At 30.8% G+C, this 15892-nt stretch overlaps 1 protein-coding gene across 1 annotated transcript; it reads right to left on the bottom strand.

Annotated features, from left to right (window-relative positions):
• Window positions 1–1163: 1163 nt before the first annotated feature.
• On the bottom strand, window positions 1164–3470 carry LOC113375189 (transcription factor Ken 2). The gene is made up of 3 exons (XM_026615136.1): window positions 3223–3470; window positions 2679–2799; window positions 1164–2513 (listed from the first exon to the last, which is right to left on the bottom strand). Exons 1-3 carry the CDS (start codon window positions 3468–3470, stop codon window positions 1164–1166), a joined length of 1719 nt encoding a protein of 572 aa, XP_026470921.1.
• Window positions 3471–15892: the final 12422 nt, after the last annotated feature.

The raw sequence follows: 15892 nt of genomic DNA, 5'->3' as shown, positions 1-15892 counted from the left end.
TCCGTATTTATATATATTTCATTTATTCTAAATTTTAATATATTTAAATTTGTAGCACCAATATGACAAAATATGTTATAAACTTTTAAAAATACATATTCAAAAGGAGTAGTAGCGGCGCATAGAATACTTCAACGTCCATTTCATGGAAAAAATCTATTACAACCTACCCAAATGTTTTGTCTTGTATCTTATTTACTTGTTTATATTCCATATTTAGCTATTATTCACCAATGATGTTTTAGTCTAACTTACCACGTCAATTTTATCAAAATATGTCAAATTAAGTGCATGTAGAAATATCTGACTTTCCAATACAAATTCTAAATATTTAATTAAATAATTCTAGGTGCATGATATAAGTTATGATTTCGATCTTCAAAGTATATGCAACAATTTTATGAACACATTCATTATATTAAAAATTAATTATATATATTTAATTTCATCAAACATCTTCAACTTTAACTTTTTAAAGATTCCTAGAAATTTCTACAAAATATTGCTTAATAAATTTTGATGAAAAATACCTTTTACAAACTTTGTATGTACAAATTCTTTACGACTTTTAAAAAAATAATTTCCTTCTGATAATTCTATTCACAATCTGAAATATAATAACGTTCAAGATGAGTGATAGCACCTCAATCAGCAATCTTTAAGCTACATTCTTATCGTGCAGATACAAAATAAACCAAATAATTTTTTTCCAAACGTTTTGCAGTATTTTCATAGACCTCATAATGTATATATATACATATATATATATATATATATATATATATATATATATATAGCTGTTTTACATCAACTTTGGATTTCTGAATTATCAAGTTCATAAAAACCAAAAGCTAAATCTATCCAACGAAAAATAATGCAAAAATGTTTATGATATTAAAGAGGGCTAAATAAAAAAATATTGTAACTGGCGTAATAATCACATTTTTATGTTGTTCGGCATCAAATATACGCACTACTAACTTAATTTCCAAAAAAAAGACAAAATTACACTCAAAGCAGCGACAGAGGCGCTCATTGTCAATTATAAGTATATACATATTTGCTTTCTATATATATACATATATATATATATATATATACATATATATATATATGTATATATATATATATATATATATATATAGATTTAAAAGGTGCATGTATCATTCATGTAAATTTTTACTGAGAAGTAAACTATTATGTGGACCAGACAAATGTCGTACGAGTTCAGGTAATGTTTCAAACCACAATGAACAAAAACAACAATTGAACCTACCACCATTTTCAGGCGAACTAATTACGTTCCTATGCACTGAACACAAATGTTTCAATAAATGAGCTTTTTGTTTAAACATCGCGACGCACAATCGACACGCAAAAGGTTTTTCTCCTGTATGCACTCGCAGATGGGTCTTCAAGTTCCACGACATGCCAAATTGTTTCCCACAGTACTCGCATCGGTATTCTCGAACGGGAGGTTGGTGCGGCCGACCCGTGGACGGAGCGGAGCCGGCGGGCTCAGCGCCCACGCCGACGCCGACCGCCGAACTTGTGCTACTGGCACCGATATTACTGCTTCCTGAAGATGTATTTTCAACGGGCCATAGTGGGTTGTTGTAAGGGGGTCCTACGGGCAACAGGGTCTTTCTGTAGTCTTCTATATAACTTGGTGAAAAAGGCACAAACGGTGGATTCTGAGCTGGTGAATTATGAAATCCAGGTCTTCGTTTACGATGCGGTGTCACGACATAGTTTTCTGGGCTGGGGTATGTCAGAAGTTCGCTCGACTTAAAATCTTTGTATTCCTCGCAGGTTCGTTGTTTACGTTTATGACTCGTCGAATCCAAATCTTCTGCAGATGGTGTCAGAACAGTCTCGATATCGATGTCTTGTGAATCTTCCGTGTGACTTGCGCAACTTTTGACACCAGATTTGTTATCAATAGTATCCTGTGAATCCTCGGCATGCGTCAGTGTTTGAGTTTTAGTATCCATATGTACATCTTCCGTATATCCCGCTCTGTACAATTTGAATGTGTGACTGGCATAATTCATTAATCCGGATTTACTTTCCATAGTATCTTGAGATTCCTCTATATGTCGAATAGAGTGTGATTTGCTTTCTTGTGATTCCTCAATTTGTCGGAGAGTTTTGGTATCATGGGCTATGTCGTCACGAAGGAAGGTCGGTTTGGTATCATCTGAAGTTCTCGTGGTAACGCATAAATCAACAGGATCCGATGAACTCCTTCGTTCCCTGTCGTTGTCTTCACCTCTCGTTGCGAGTAAAGATGACGTATCTCCACATGCCGCATCCTCATCTTCATCTAGCTTTTGGTCTTCGTGCTTGCTTTTAACAATATCAGATTTAACACCAGATGTTCCAGGTTCTTCCGACGAACAATCACTATCCGAGGTAATGAGCCGTTGTTGCTGTTGATGACGTTTAGCAAATATATCCGATCGTATTTGTAGCAGATCAAACAACTCTTGCATTTGATCCAACTCAGTGGACTGAAATTTGAAAATATATTCTTATATAAAATCACACTGTGTAGTAATACTGATACATATAAATATATAACTATATGTTTAATTTACTATTATTTTGATAACTACACTTTTCAAACAATCGCATATAAGTTTTTACAATAAAAATAACTTAATTTAAATTCTTACCTGAACACAAGCCTGGCCACTGTACAAGAAGTCCAGTAAATGCTTAAACGATTGCGCTCGAATGCCCGGTAAATGTACGGTTATTGTTTGTTCTAGTAGAGGTAATTCGTGTAATAATTTTCTGAAAACAATTTTTACGTGATATTTAACATTGTAAGTTGAAGTTTAATTATTATTAATTTATAAAATTGTACGTAAACAATACTGCAAACTCATAAAAAAAATCTGTACATATGCTGAATATGATGCAGTTGTTTAATAATTAATAAAATAAAACTAATAGCCGAGTTTGCAAGTTCATTTAAGAGTCATCGTTATTAACGTGATATATAGGTGTACTCTCTGGTTATGTGGATAGAAAATATTTCCATTGAAACGGTGAATCGAGCATTTTAAACCGAATTAGTTGATTATAGTTGAACATTTTTCTTAGTATGAAAATTATTCTGCTCTGTATCATTAGTGTGCTATACAATAGCCGGGGGTGAAGATCGTCTCCAACATGCTTGAAGTGTTCAAAGATGGTTCAGAGGTTGAAACTCACCTAATAAGTGGACTAGCAGCAGCAAGAACCAGTCTGTGCGCTTGCAGAACAACTCTCGTCTTGTTCGCTCGCCCTCTCTGCGTGATATCTGGATGTCCCTCGCCGCTGATATTTCCAAGGTCTAGACCCGAGTCACAGATGACGCTCAAGTCGGTCGGGTGTGCGCCTCGTCTGGCCGCGGCTAGTTCTTGTTGTATGCAAGCCCGGTGCTTACCGTAGTGCAGCGTTAAAAGACCGTGCTCGAACATAATCTAGGCTTTTTGAAATTTCATTTGTATAAATTATATGCACGGTAAAGTATTATGTAGTTATATTTCAACAAAAATCATTTTTACTTTTACTTTGTTTTGTGATTTGAAACAAAATTCTAAAAATCTCCATTGATTTGAATGCAACGTACTATGGCATGCGAAATGCTGGTAGAAGAAGTAAAATTTAACTTAAATTTACTCGAAACTAGTGTAAATTAATTTTAACATAGACTGGTCAAAGTAAATTTTATTTTATGTTTGCGAAAAAGTATTCAAAATGAGAATATTTATAGATTTCAACAAGTTGAACCTAATATAATAATTTTCAATTGAAAAGTTTTAGAAAAAAACATTATGATATTGCATTGCAATAATTACGCATTCTTTTTTAAATTAACAATCTATTTCAGTCGAGAAAATATAATATTTTTTGGAGTACGGATATGAATGAAATGTTTTCATTAATTCTTTGTGTTTTCGGACTTTTATAGTGCAGAACACTTAAAAAACATCAATTGTTAGTTTGTGTGAAGGCTTTGCTTTTCTATCAATCCAAAACTAGCAGTTATTCTTAATATTTTTCGTATATATATATATATATATATATATATATATAATAATCATTTCTACTGTTTTTAGCAAATATTTTAGGTTTTAGTAAATGCTGAAAAAGTTATTTGATGCGAAGCAATGGGATTCCGTTCGAGGAAAATCGATTAAAATTTCAAAGAACAGAATAATTTCATATAAATTAAGATTGAGTTGCGCCAACGTGAATTTTTGCAAAACAGTCCGAATAGTCTGGAGTATAAAGAGAAAAGTACGCGTTTTACATGTTAACTTGTTACGTCACACGTTCAATGTTACGACACGATTGTAATACGAGTTTAGAAAGGTTTCTGGGTTTTGTCTATCTCGATGAAAGTATATTTGATAAATATGTTGTTGAAACATGCTCTCTAATAATACATTATACATATATATTGAATTTTTGAAAGACTGCATATCTGTTAGGGTCAAAATTGTGATGAAGAATTATCAAGAATATCATTAAATAGAATCCATTTGCCTTCAATGCCATGTCACCTTACAAAAATATAACAGCTAATTGAATCCTTGTAATTTTCAGTTTCCCGTGTGGTAAGTTATTGTAATCGTCCAAAAATCGAAATTGAAAATTTGTGCATATCTTTACGTTTCGGAGGTTTCTGAGCGTTTTGGCATACCTCAGAAAAAATGGATGTGTGTGTGTATGTATGTGTGGATACAAACTTTTTATCAACGTCTTCGGAAGCACCGCTCAACCGATTTGAATGATTTAAAATCATTTGATTTCTATTTTTGGGGAGTAGTGCTGATAAGTTTTTCGAAAAGACCGGCCCAATCGTTTCGAAGATACGAAACAAATAGTGCAGAAAATGAAAATTAAGTTTTTAAGAGAACAGAGCATCCGATTAGAATGATTCAAAAAACATTAAGATGGGGAGAAGTGGGAATGATTCAAAAAACGTAATGATATAGGGATAAGTGGTGATTAGTTTGTGGCAAAGACAGGTACAGCCGTTTCGGAGATAAGGAGCTAAATTGTAAAAAATTGCAGTTTTTGAGAAAACAAACCATGCGATTATAATGATTAAAAAAAATATTTTGCTTGTGAAGAAACGATCAGATTTTGCGAAAAACATTTTTTTTTGGTTTCAAAATTAATTTTTTGTCTTAATTTGCCAAAAAAAAAACACAAATATTAAAAATGATTCGGATTTTAATTTTAATTCCAACTAAAATTTTAAAGATCACTTATATACTTGAAATAAATTTATATAATTCATATAAATATGAGATAAGGTCCTTTAATTCTAACTCCATTTAGTTTTCAAGTAAACATTTAGAAACGTCGTCGTTCAATTTATAAGCTCTTATAATTAAGGTGACCATACGTCCCGGTGTTTCGAAAATTAATAGTTAAATTAACAAAAATTAAGAAAACAAACTAACAGATGCTAATTTTTAATTAATTTTAAATTAATTATGAAGAAAATTGAACTTCTTACTAAAAGTCCGCAATTATGATAGAAAAATCATTTAAAAAACTTTTTTTTATTGTATCCTTGAATAGCATTTGTTATGTAAATGACTAACACACACCTCACCCCCACGTCTCGGATTAGCATATCTAAAAATTGCCGTCTCTGATTTGACTTTAAAAAATATGGCCACCTTATTATGATGTAAGAGGTATTTATAATATAAAATAATATTTATTGGATTAATTTATATTAAATTTCATATATATCTAATTTGCAAAGTATTCGTAAAATTTGTTATACAATTTAGTTTGCCACATAATAGAAATCGGGTATCACAATTAAGTGAAAGTGTTGGAGGGTACTCAGCTTTCCGCTACACTTATATGTTTTCTTTTCTTAGGTTTCCGACTTTATGAACTCATAATTCCGTACCATTTTATTCATCTTACGGAATTGACAAAATACAAAAGCAAATACATTATATCTGAATTTGAAAATATAATCAATCAATTTTTTTAAATAAATTGCTAACGAGTACTACTAACATACTGAGAACTATAGAAATAAAACTGAACATTGATGTAATTACTTTACTCTATAAAATTGAGAAGTGTAAACTTTTTGGCGTAACTGAATGTAGAAATTGGAAAACTTGGAATATTTTAACGTAAGCATTTTAAATATGTAGTTTATAAAGTGTTAATTCATTTAACATATTTTACCAGACATAAAAGTATCAAATTATAAACTAGGTGACTTCATCATTAATTTTTATGATTTAAGAAATTATAAGGACATAATAGGTGTGTTTAAAAGCTAAGCTAGGTATATCCTTTCCCAGTTTTGCAGACATATAATGTACCAATATAACAACTACAGAATTCAAAAATCGAGTGAACTTTTGCACGAAACTTGTAATTTCCCACGAATCATTCCTTAGATAAATTTTCGACGTAAATGATACACTCTAATAAATTAATAAAATGAAATACCGTTAAATCTTTAGAATATAAATGTAATATATTATAATAAGAAAAATAAACAGACTCTTACACTTTATACGACATTCATATACATTTTTCCAATAAATTCATATGCTACCCAAAAATGAGATAATTAACAAATACTAAACAAATCACTAGCCTCATAATGAATTTTTCAAAAATACGTTAACAGAATAATTATTATAATAATATGTTATTTTTATATTTACATATTTTCATTTTTTATTCATATATCCATTCGATATATTTATAAGTCAAAGTTATTAAGATCTGGAATTAAATCTGGAAATGTGAATGCATGGGCAAATTAAATAAAATCGAAGTTTTTTACTATTTATAGCCGAGACCAGATATTTAATTTTTGAGTGAATTGTGATGATGGAAGTTTTAACAAAATTCTCTTAATGTATCTGTTTTGTTAATATCTAAATTAACAATATATTCATATTGAGTACAAATGTATAATTGACGTATAACATAATCCAATACAGAACAATTTTAAAAATTTCAATGCTCTGCAAATGAAATGAATTTTACGTGTTTTCAATCAATTTAACAGTTTTTCAATTAAGATATAGTTAGTAATATAATTCAATTGAATCGCCGATGAGATCATAGATTAGCAAACTACATCGAACATCATTTCTTGCATAAAAATATGTGCAGGAAATGACTACTGATACGATAGAGTCGCTCATTTAAAAAACGCCTCTCGACTTAAGTTTGCATCAATACGCTAGTCTTCAAATTAAATACTACACGAAGCCTTGAATAAAGAATATTTAAAATAATATTATATCACGACAATCACCAATACGAAATAATTTTCTCAAATTTAAATTATCATGTTAAACGGAACGTAAGTTAACTCATATTTGCGTGGGTTAACGTAACTCACATTTACCCAAAATAAATGAAATGAATAGGTGATCGATTGAATAAGTAAAAGATTCATTATTAACCAACAAGGGTAAACTGCATTACATTTTTTGTTAGCGATTTGTATCATTGTATTTTTAAGATATTGAATCTAGTTGTATAAAATATAGTTGCGGAAAGTATCATACTAAACAAAATATAAGATTGCATTTTAAGCAGTATTAATAAATTTAGGTTTTCGAAAAAAAATGAAATAGTGATGTATGGTATCGCGTCTTCCCGTACCGCACTGAAACATTCGAAGCATAATAAATGTTTTGAAATAGATTATAAATGTTGTATTAGTATTTTATAGACAAAATATAAGACTTAATTAATTTGTTGATGACGTTTATATAAGTTTACATGAAAAGTAAATGATCAGAACTTAATGAAGAGGAGTTAGAATAAAGAATCTTGTTTCATATTATTATTATAAAAATTATATAAACTGAATTGCAAAGCTATAATTATTTATTTTAAGTATATACGTGAGTTTTAGAATTTTAGCTAGAATTAAATTTAAAAAAATAAATAAATTTAAAAAACATGTTGCTTTCCCCAAAAACAATCGTTTCGTCAATACAAATAGGGTCAAAGGGTTTTTTGAATCATTCAAATCGGATGCTTCGTTCTCTCAAAAATTCCATTTTTTGCACATTTAGCTCCGAATATATCTCCGAAAATGACCTGTCTTTGCCAAAAAGTAATCAGCACGTCTCCTCATCAAAAGGAATCGATTTGAATTATTCAAATTGGTTGACCGGTACGCCCAAAATCGTGGACGAAAAATTGTATTCACACACACATCATTTTTTTTCTGAGGTGTGCCAAAATGTTCAGAAACCTTCCAAATAATGATATTCAAAAAGTTTCAATTTAGATTTTTGGACGATTATTATAACTTACCCTACGGGAAGTTAAAAATGTATATTTTATCCAGGATAGCACTTCAAATTCTTGTGTTTTCACCATTGTCGTTTTCACAATAAGTGAATCTTTATTATATTATCGTATAATTTCGCAGATTTTCGCAATGTTTTTATATAAAATGGTTTTTCTTATTATAATCAGCACAATTATTTCAATATGCGACACAGAACGGGCGTTCATTTTTGCTCTATGTAGTTAATATTGAATATTAATTGAGTAATGTGCAATTTGGTTTATCATAATTAAAGTTTCTACAGTTGAATACAACGGTAAGCTGATAGGGATTGTTATAGATACCATCGCCGTGATGGAGATGTTAAACGGCGGATAATTATGTATTTATATTCTACTTGAAAAATAGTTGAGAATCACAGTAGTTTATTACGCATAGCACCTTATCTACAGTGATATTTCCGATAACATATCATGCGTAAGATTTCACTGTTCATCCTTAAAGCAGTTTGGCAATATACACGAAACTTCTTCGCAAGAATTATAATTTCTTTTCTTTGTTTTATGTTCGCAAATCTTATATTACTTCAACATAAAAAATAATGATTTTAGTACAATTATTGGTTTGATTACACTCATTGTCAGAAAAGCACTGCCTAATAGCAAAGAATTTTACACGAAGCAGTGAATAATTACGATCATATATAAACAATAAACCAACAGAGAAAAGTACAAAATCACAAGTTAATGGCAAATGAACCCACAATTATTTCTAGAACATACGTAATTCCTTCACGTACTTCTATACAAACATATAACGAAATCAATAACTACTTATCGTATAAAAATTAAATACACTATGTAACTAAAACTAAAAACTAGCTGTAAGTGGAATTCTGTCTTAAGGCAATTAGGGCATCGTGCCTTAAGGCAAATTGCTGGAACTTCCCGTACCAAAAATTATGATTTTTTTAAAAACGATTAACATTTTTGAAAAAAATTTACTTCAAAATAATTAGATTTTTGAGAAACTAGGAATATGACAAAAAATTACTTTTTTTTGAAAAAAAATTTTTACTTGAAAAAAAAATTTTTTTTTGAAAGAAATTTTTTTTTTTGAAAACAAACTATTTTTTTGAAAAGAAAAATGTTTTCTTCATTTTGACATATTTTGGAAATTCTGAACTTTTTTTCAAAGCAATCGTACTGCTTGAACTGCATAGAGACGAATTGTCACAGCGCAAATGCCGCGCCGCCGTCTAACGCATAAACATTCGTACGGAACCCATAGAAATGTAAAAAAAATTATACTTATTGTTAAAATTTCTATACAATATCTGATAATTTGATGTGCATATGTCTAATCATCATTTTTAACCGCCGAATAGCATTTTTTTTTACTTTTTTTATTAGATCTCCGAAACCGCTAGACCTGCCTTCATGAAAATTTGATCAACTCTTCATCTTGCCAATACAAGTAAAATGTTTTTTGAATTATTCAAATCGGACGCTCCGTTCTCTTAAAAACTGAGTTACCGTTTTCGGCACTTTTTGCCCCGTATCTTCGGAACGGCTAGACCTAACTTCGCCAAAAACTAATCAGCACGTCTCCTTATCAGTACAAATCGAATGTTTTTTGAATTATTCAAATCGGTTGATCCGTGTTCCCGAAATCGTCGACGAAAATTTGTATCCGCACATACATACACACACATACATACACACACACACACACACACACACACACACACACACATACATCCATTTTTTCTAAGGTATGCCAAAATGTTCAGAAACCTCTGAAACGTAAAGATATATAAAAATTTTCATTTTCGATTTTTTTGCGATTACTATAACTTACCCTACGGGAAGTTAATAATGGGTTTTTACTTCATCTATTTTAATGATTTAGTATAATAAATTTTAGTAAAAATAAAATCCTGTACCGCTAACATATTAATAAGCAATAGTTTAAGTTTAAAAAACGGCTGCAAACTATAAAACTCAATAAAAAGTCAAATAAAAAAATCTAAAATCAATTGTGATAATAGTAGCAGTAGAAAGCGCAAAATATAAATTACGAAAATTTATTTTATTAATTATAAGAATGTTTATGTAACATTAGCATACGCCAATTTCCAAAATCTCTGCTATGGTCAGAAAATGTATTTTTAAAGCATTTTTTTTGTAATTTTACAGTTTTACTTGTTGTCTATTTCAGGGCAGGTGTAAAAATTACTATATAATAAAAAATGAGCGTTATTGTTAATTCATATCAGGTGAAGTAAAAAAAAAACATTATTTTTGCATGAAAGCAAGGGCTTTAAACCTTTTCGGTCGGATAAAATTTGGAGATGGGTATCACAGTACTTGGAATTATTTTCCGTCGATAGAGCAGAAAACGCAAGTTTAAGATGTGTAAACAAGATTTAATAATTGTTTTGTCACCTTCAGATATATTTTTGTTTTAATACACCTAATTAGTGTTGTTTTTGTATAAAAGTTATGTTAATATTTACTAATTGCATACAGTACACGATTCGTACAGTAACTTGCCTTGGTGGCTGAGAGCAGACATACGACCGGAACGGTAAAAAGGCTTTGGTGGCTGAGAGTGGACAAACGACCGAAAAGAGTTAATTTACCATGAATAGTATGATCCGATTTAGGTAAATTATGCACCGTTTTGTTCGATAAGTTGTTGCAATTTTGAAGGTAAAATCAATATATCTCTCTAATAGAAACTCACGTCCCCATTGGCAAAATATTGAGACTGTCGATTTTCACAAGTCTCTCGTGAAGCAAATTTTTCACTAGCAAAACTGATCGTCATGGACAGGAACAGATGGTAACCGCTTGGTGCCAGCTCCGCTCTATAAGACGAATGCACTAGAACCTCCTAACCAAGCTCCCAGACCTTCTGGCTGGGAGCTTGGCACTATCGATGTGTGTTGTCTGACATTGTCCTAACGAAACACAATTACTATTCTATTGGCCAAAGCTAGCCAAAGCAAATTTTTCATCAGCAAAACTGATCGTCATAGACAGGAAGAGATGGTAACGGAACAGATGGCTTGGTGCTAGCTCCGCTCTATAAGATGGATGCACTAGAACCTCCTAACCAAGATCCCACACCTTCTGGCGAGTCACTATCGATGTGTGTTGTCTGACGTTGTCCTAAAGAAACACAATTATTATTCTATTGACCAAAGATTGCTTTCTTCAGATGGTTCAATTGTTGAACGTACAGCTTAAGAGTTTTGCCATAGAAAAGCACCATACAATAGATAATTCTCTGTCTAATTCCCAATCCTGGCTTTGCCACCACTTATGGCAACTCACCGCGATTCGACCAGAACAGTTCTTGCTTTACGTTTTCGTAGGGAATCCAATTTTCTCACGATTAAGCAGCTAGTCTCAGATGGAAATTCGGTTCAGTAGATTTTTGTGTGGCACCCATATATCGAGCTTCTTTTTGTATCCAGCCTTATTCAATGGTGTTTTGTGCTATCTTTAGCGCTTGGACAATCGAAGTAGATGATTGGACCATGATTTTGTCGACATTTTCGACAATTGGCCTTCCAATGTGTGTGGGTGCGTCTTTGACATCGAAATTACCCGAATGAATACCATAAACAACACTATTCACATTTTTAGCCGCCTAGCTTGCGTTTTCGCCTTTATCGAACAAAATATAGCGCATTTCCTCTTTGCTAGTGTCCTTTGACGCGCGCTCAAACATAACTGAGTCAATCAATTACAAAACTGCCAAAAACGTTTTTCAGTACAAAATCTTGCTAAAGCCGTCTAGTAGAATCCAATCAGACTCGTACAACGCGGGTTACGGATAATTCAAGTCAATTATTGCTAAAATAATCGATTTCTTTTTACTTTCCCTAATACATAATTATTAGGCCATCAATGGTTACTTCTACTATATTTTCTTCATTTTGTCGTACTGTTATTTTATTCTAAATTATTACAGTTTTTATTCAGTTCTATTTTTAAGAACTATATTTTGATTCTAAAGCAAATAATTTAACGACAGTTGAATAAAATTAATTCACTTGATTTGGTAAAAAGTGGACAAGAATTCTAAAATTCATTAAGTTAAAAGAAAATTTATATTATGAACGTACAAATCGATGGATAATTAAAAAAAATGATAAAATGATAAAATGAAAATTGTTTGTCTAGTATTTTACAAACAATTATCACAATGTTGATGTTATAAGTAACTAGTTCGCATTTGAGTGAGTTAGTATGATATCTCTTGACTTTTAAATTTTATTCAGGAGTATTGAAAAGATTTGTGCAATATTCTGCTTTTCTTAGTTTCTTTTCGAAAGACACGCTTATTTTTTGAGGCAATAAAAAAATCACATATAAAAGTTAAAGAATTTAAAAAAAAAATCTATTCAACTTTTATACTTTGTAATTTAACTTCTGCCTGTTTTATTATAGAAGTACTCACACAATTTTGATAAATTAATTTATATACGTCGTACGATTCAAAAAATATATATTAATTAGACAAAATATAGTTTTCTTTTGGCCATACTTCCCTCCTTTCCTTTTTGACAAAAATTTCACGTCATGAGGATACGTTTTCTTGTATCGGTCTACGCCAGCATGATTTTGCAATATATTTATTTAGCAATAATAAGAAAACAGCAATAGACCGATAAATTTTATTAGGACATATGTAATTTAGCCCTGAACAACAACATAGCAAAAATTGAGTTCCGCCAGATTGCATCAAACACGCAATTCGAAAAAATACCAGGCAATGTATATAATTGGTATAATAGCGCAATTCTATTGAAGGTAAAACTGACTTTTTACGTTAGGTATATAATACTATGAAATAATTACGATTCTAATATCATAAGATTCATGGCCAAGCGTTTATTTTCACGTCGAACGAATTGAAAGTGTGCAGGTTAAGTATTAGAAATTCACATTGCGTAAGGTGTCTGAATGTTATGAAAGTAACTAATAATAAGAATCAATATTATGTACACATATTAAAGTCAGTAGATCAAATAGTTTATTCATGAAATGCTAGTTTTCTGGACGAATACTTTTAGTATAAGGCTATTCTATCTTTGTTTTCCTTAAAAGCTTTTGCTGATTTTTCTCCTCCTCCAGCTAGTGTTGTGTTAAATTATTATCAGGGACAAATATGTAAAACTGATTTTTGTATTTTTTTTTGCAGAGGTTTGGTTTGGTGAAATTAATTATGCCACGCCGAAGTGATGTAAAAACTAATGTAATAACTCATGTTTCAATTATTATCGACTGGTAGCTTGATGAACTTCATCAGTTCTTTTTGTTTTTTAATGCCATAAATAGTTTATGAGCCAATATTAAAACCATTCAATAAAACATTTTTATTGTCGCCTAAACTATCCTGAAAACTTCCAAATAGCTTTAGCGTTTTCATTTGATTAAAATCACACTTTTAGAGAAAAACAACATTTTCGAGAAATGTTGCCAGACTATACGCACAATGCAAAGGTTCTGGCCAAAATTTGGTCAATTTTTGGACGAAGATTCGGATTCGGAAAAAAAGACCAAGATACCGGACACAATCAGGAAGAAAAGAAAGAGAAAATACAGGGAATTCAAAGAACAACCATAAGAATTTAATGGAGGAAAGGACCGTCAACAAGGTGCGATCACACCATGGACTTGCATTAGCAGAGCACCAATAATAATAATATATACACACATATACATACTTCATTTGAGAAATGTGATGAGGCATGAAATATTCAAGAAAAGAACTGGGCGCCACCATAAATTATTACAAAAACTAGGAAATCGTGGTCGTGGTAGTGAATACCAATTACATATTTTATATTCTTTATGTTCGTTTATGAGTTATTATTAATAACAATATATAATAATAAGTTATTTTAAATTTTTTCCTTGGAACGAACTTCATTACATTTGCCCTAAACCCCTATTTTTAACTCCCCGTAGGGTATGTTATTATAATCGTCCAAAAATCGAAATTGAAAATTTTTACATTTCTTTACGTTTTGAGGGTTACTGGACATTTTAGCATACCTAAAAAAAATGGTTGTATGTGTGTGTATGTATGTATGGATACAATTTTTCGTCCACGTCGTCGAGCGCACGTATCAACCGATTTGAATGGTTCAAAAAACATTCGATTCCTATTGATAAGGAGATGTGCTGATTAGTTTTGTAAAAGGCAGGTCCAGCCGTTTCGTAGATAAAGAGCAATGAGTGCAGAAAATAGAAATTGAGTTTTTAAGAGAACGGAGCATCCGATTTAAATGATCTAAAAAACATTCAATTCATAATGACGGGAAGAAGTGGTGATTAGATTTTGGCAAAGGCAGGTCCAGACGTTTCGGAGATACCGACCTAAATGTGCAAAAAATGGCAGTTTTTGAGAGAACTAAGCATCCGATTTGAATGAATCAAAAAATATTCTGCTTGTTTTGACAAAGTAACTGCTTTCGGGAAAAAAATATTTCTTTTTTTTTAAATTTCTTTTTTTTTAAATTTTTTTTTTCAGATTTTTTTTTGTATATAGAAAATAATTCAGATTCTAATTTTAATTCTGGCTAAAGTTCTAAAGCTCACTTATATACTTTAAATAAATAATTTTAACTTTGTAATTCAGTTTATATAACTCCTATAAATATTAGACAATGTTACAGTATTTATAATAATCTGTAAGAAAACATTTAATATTTCTCGAACATTTCGTTACGGTACGGGAAATTCTAGGAATTTGCCTTTAGGCACGATGCCATACACAACTAGTTACGTACCCTTTTAACACTGTTTATGAAGTGATTATACCTACAAATTCATAATTGAATTCAAAGGAAACTAGAATTTTCAATAAATTCAGTACCTTTTACTCATTGTAGAGTGGTTTCACAATGTTATCTTGAAGAAAATGTGCTTTTCGTATTGTCGGTTCAAAACTGTAGTGAAAAATGTGTTCTCACTCATTAAAATTACAAAGGTACATAGAAACTTAAATAAATGTATCATAATGTATAATTTACTTATTTAGTTAGATTCGATCTAAAGGATTGCATGAGCAACCTTTTGTGTTGATGGCTACTCATCTCTGGTCATTGGTAAAGAATTTGATTCATCTGAAGACAAATTTATAATAAATCATCATAAAAAATCATCATAACAGCTTATAGAATGCAAAAATTCTGATTGATAAGCCTTTTTCTGGAAAGTAGTTTATTGTAGTAATTTTGATGTCACTTCTATCGCATGAATACTGAAAATTACAGGAGGGTGTTAACGCTGTTCCAAGATTATATCGCACTAAAGTTAATATTAGGGATTGATTAAAACTTTGATTTTATCAATTCATTTCGATTCCAAAATTAACTACAATAAAGATTCTCTAATTATAATTAGAAAACCTGATTATGTTTAGTCTAATAATATCTTAAATAACAATCAATTTATCCAGCATCTAGTCAAACAATCGTGTTCGAACGAACCAAATACGATTGCTACATAATGGTAATGCAAATGATGTAATAGAAAATTAACTTTACGATCTACATCCAAT

Source organism: Ctenocephalides felis, unplaced genomic scaffold, assembly GCF_003426905.1.
Source record: "Ctenocephalides felis isolate EL2017-DRISC unplaced genomic scaffold, ASM342690v1 CF-g0.4_SCAFFOLD_01886, whole genome shotgun sequence".
In the NCBI taxonomy this organism is placed as follows: Eukaryota; Metazoa; Arthropoda; class Insecta; order Siphonaptera; family Pulicidae; genus Ctenocephalides; species Ctenocephalides felis.
The sequence above is the reverse complement of the archived record's forward strand: the minus strand, read 5'-3'. Positions and strand labels throughout refer to the sequence as shown.

Coding starts and splice junctions, on each gene's coding strand:
- LOC113375189 (XM_026615136.1), bottom strand. CDS start 3,470: ATGTTCGAGCACGGTCTTTTAACGCTGCACTACGGTAAGCACCGGGCT. Junction 2,800..3,222: donor GCTGCTAGTCCACTTATTAG/GTGAGTTTCAAC, acceptor AATTGTTTTCAG/AAAATTATTACACGAATTAC. Junction 2,514..2,678: donor GTGGCCAGGCTTGTGTTCAG/GTAAGAATTTAA, acceptor TTCAAATTTCAG/TCCACTGAGTTGGATCAAAT.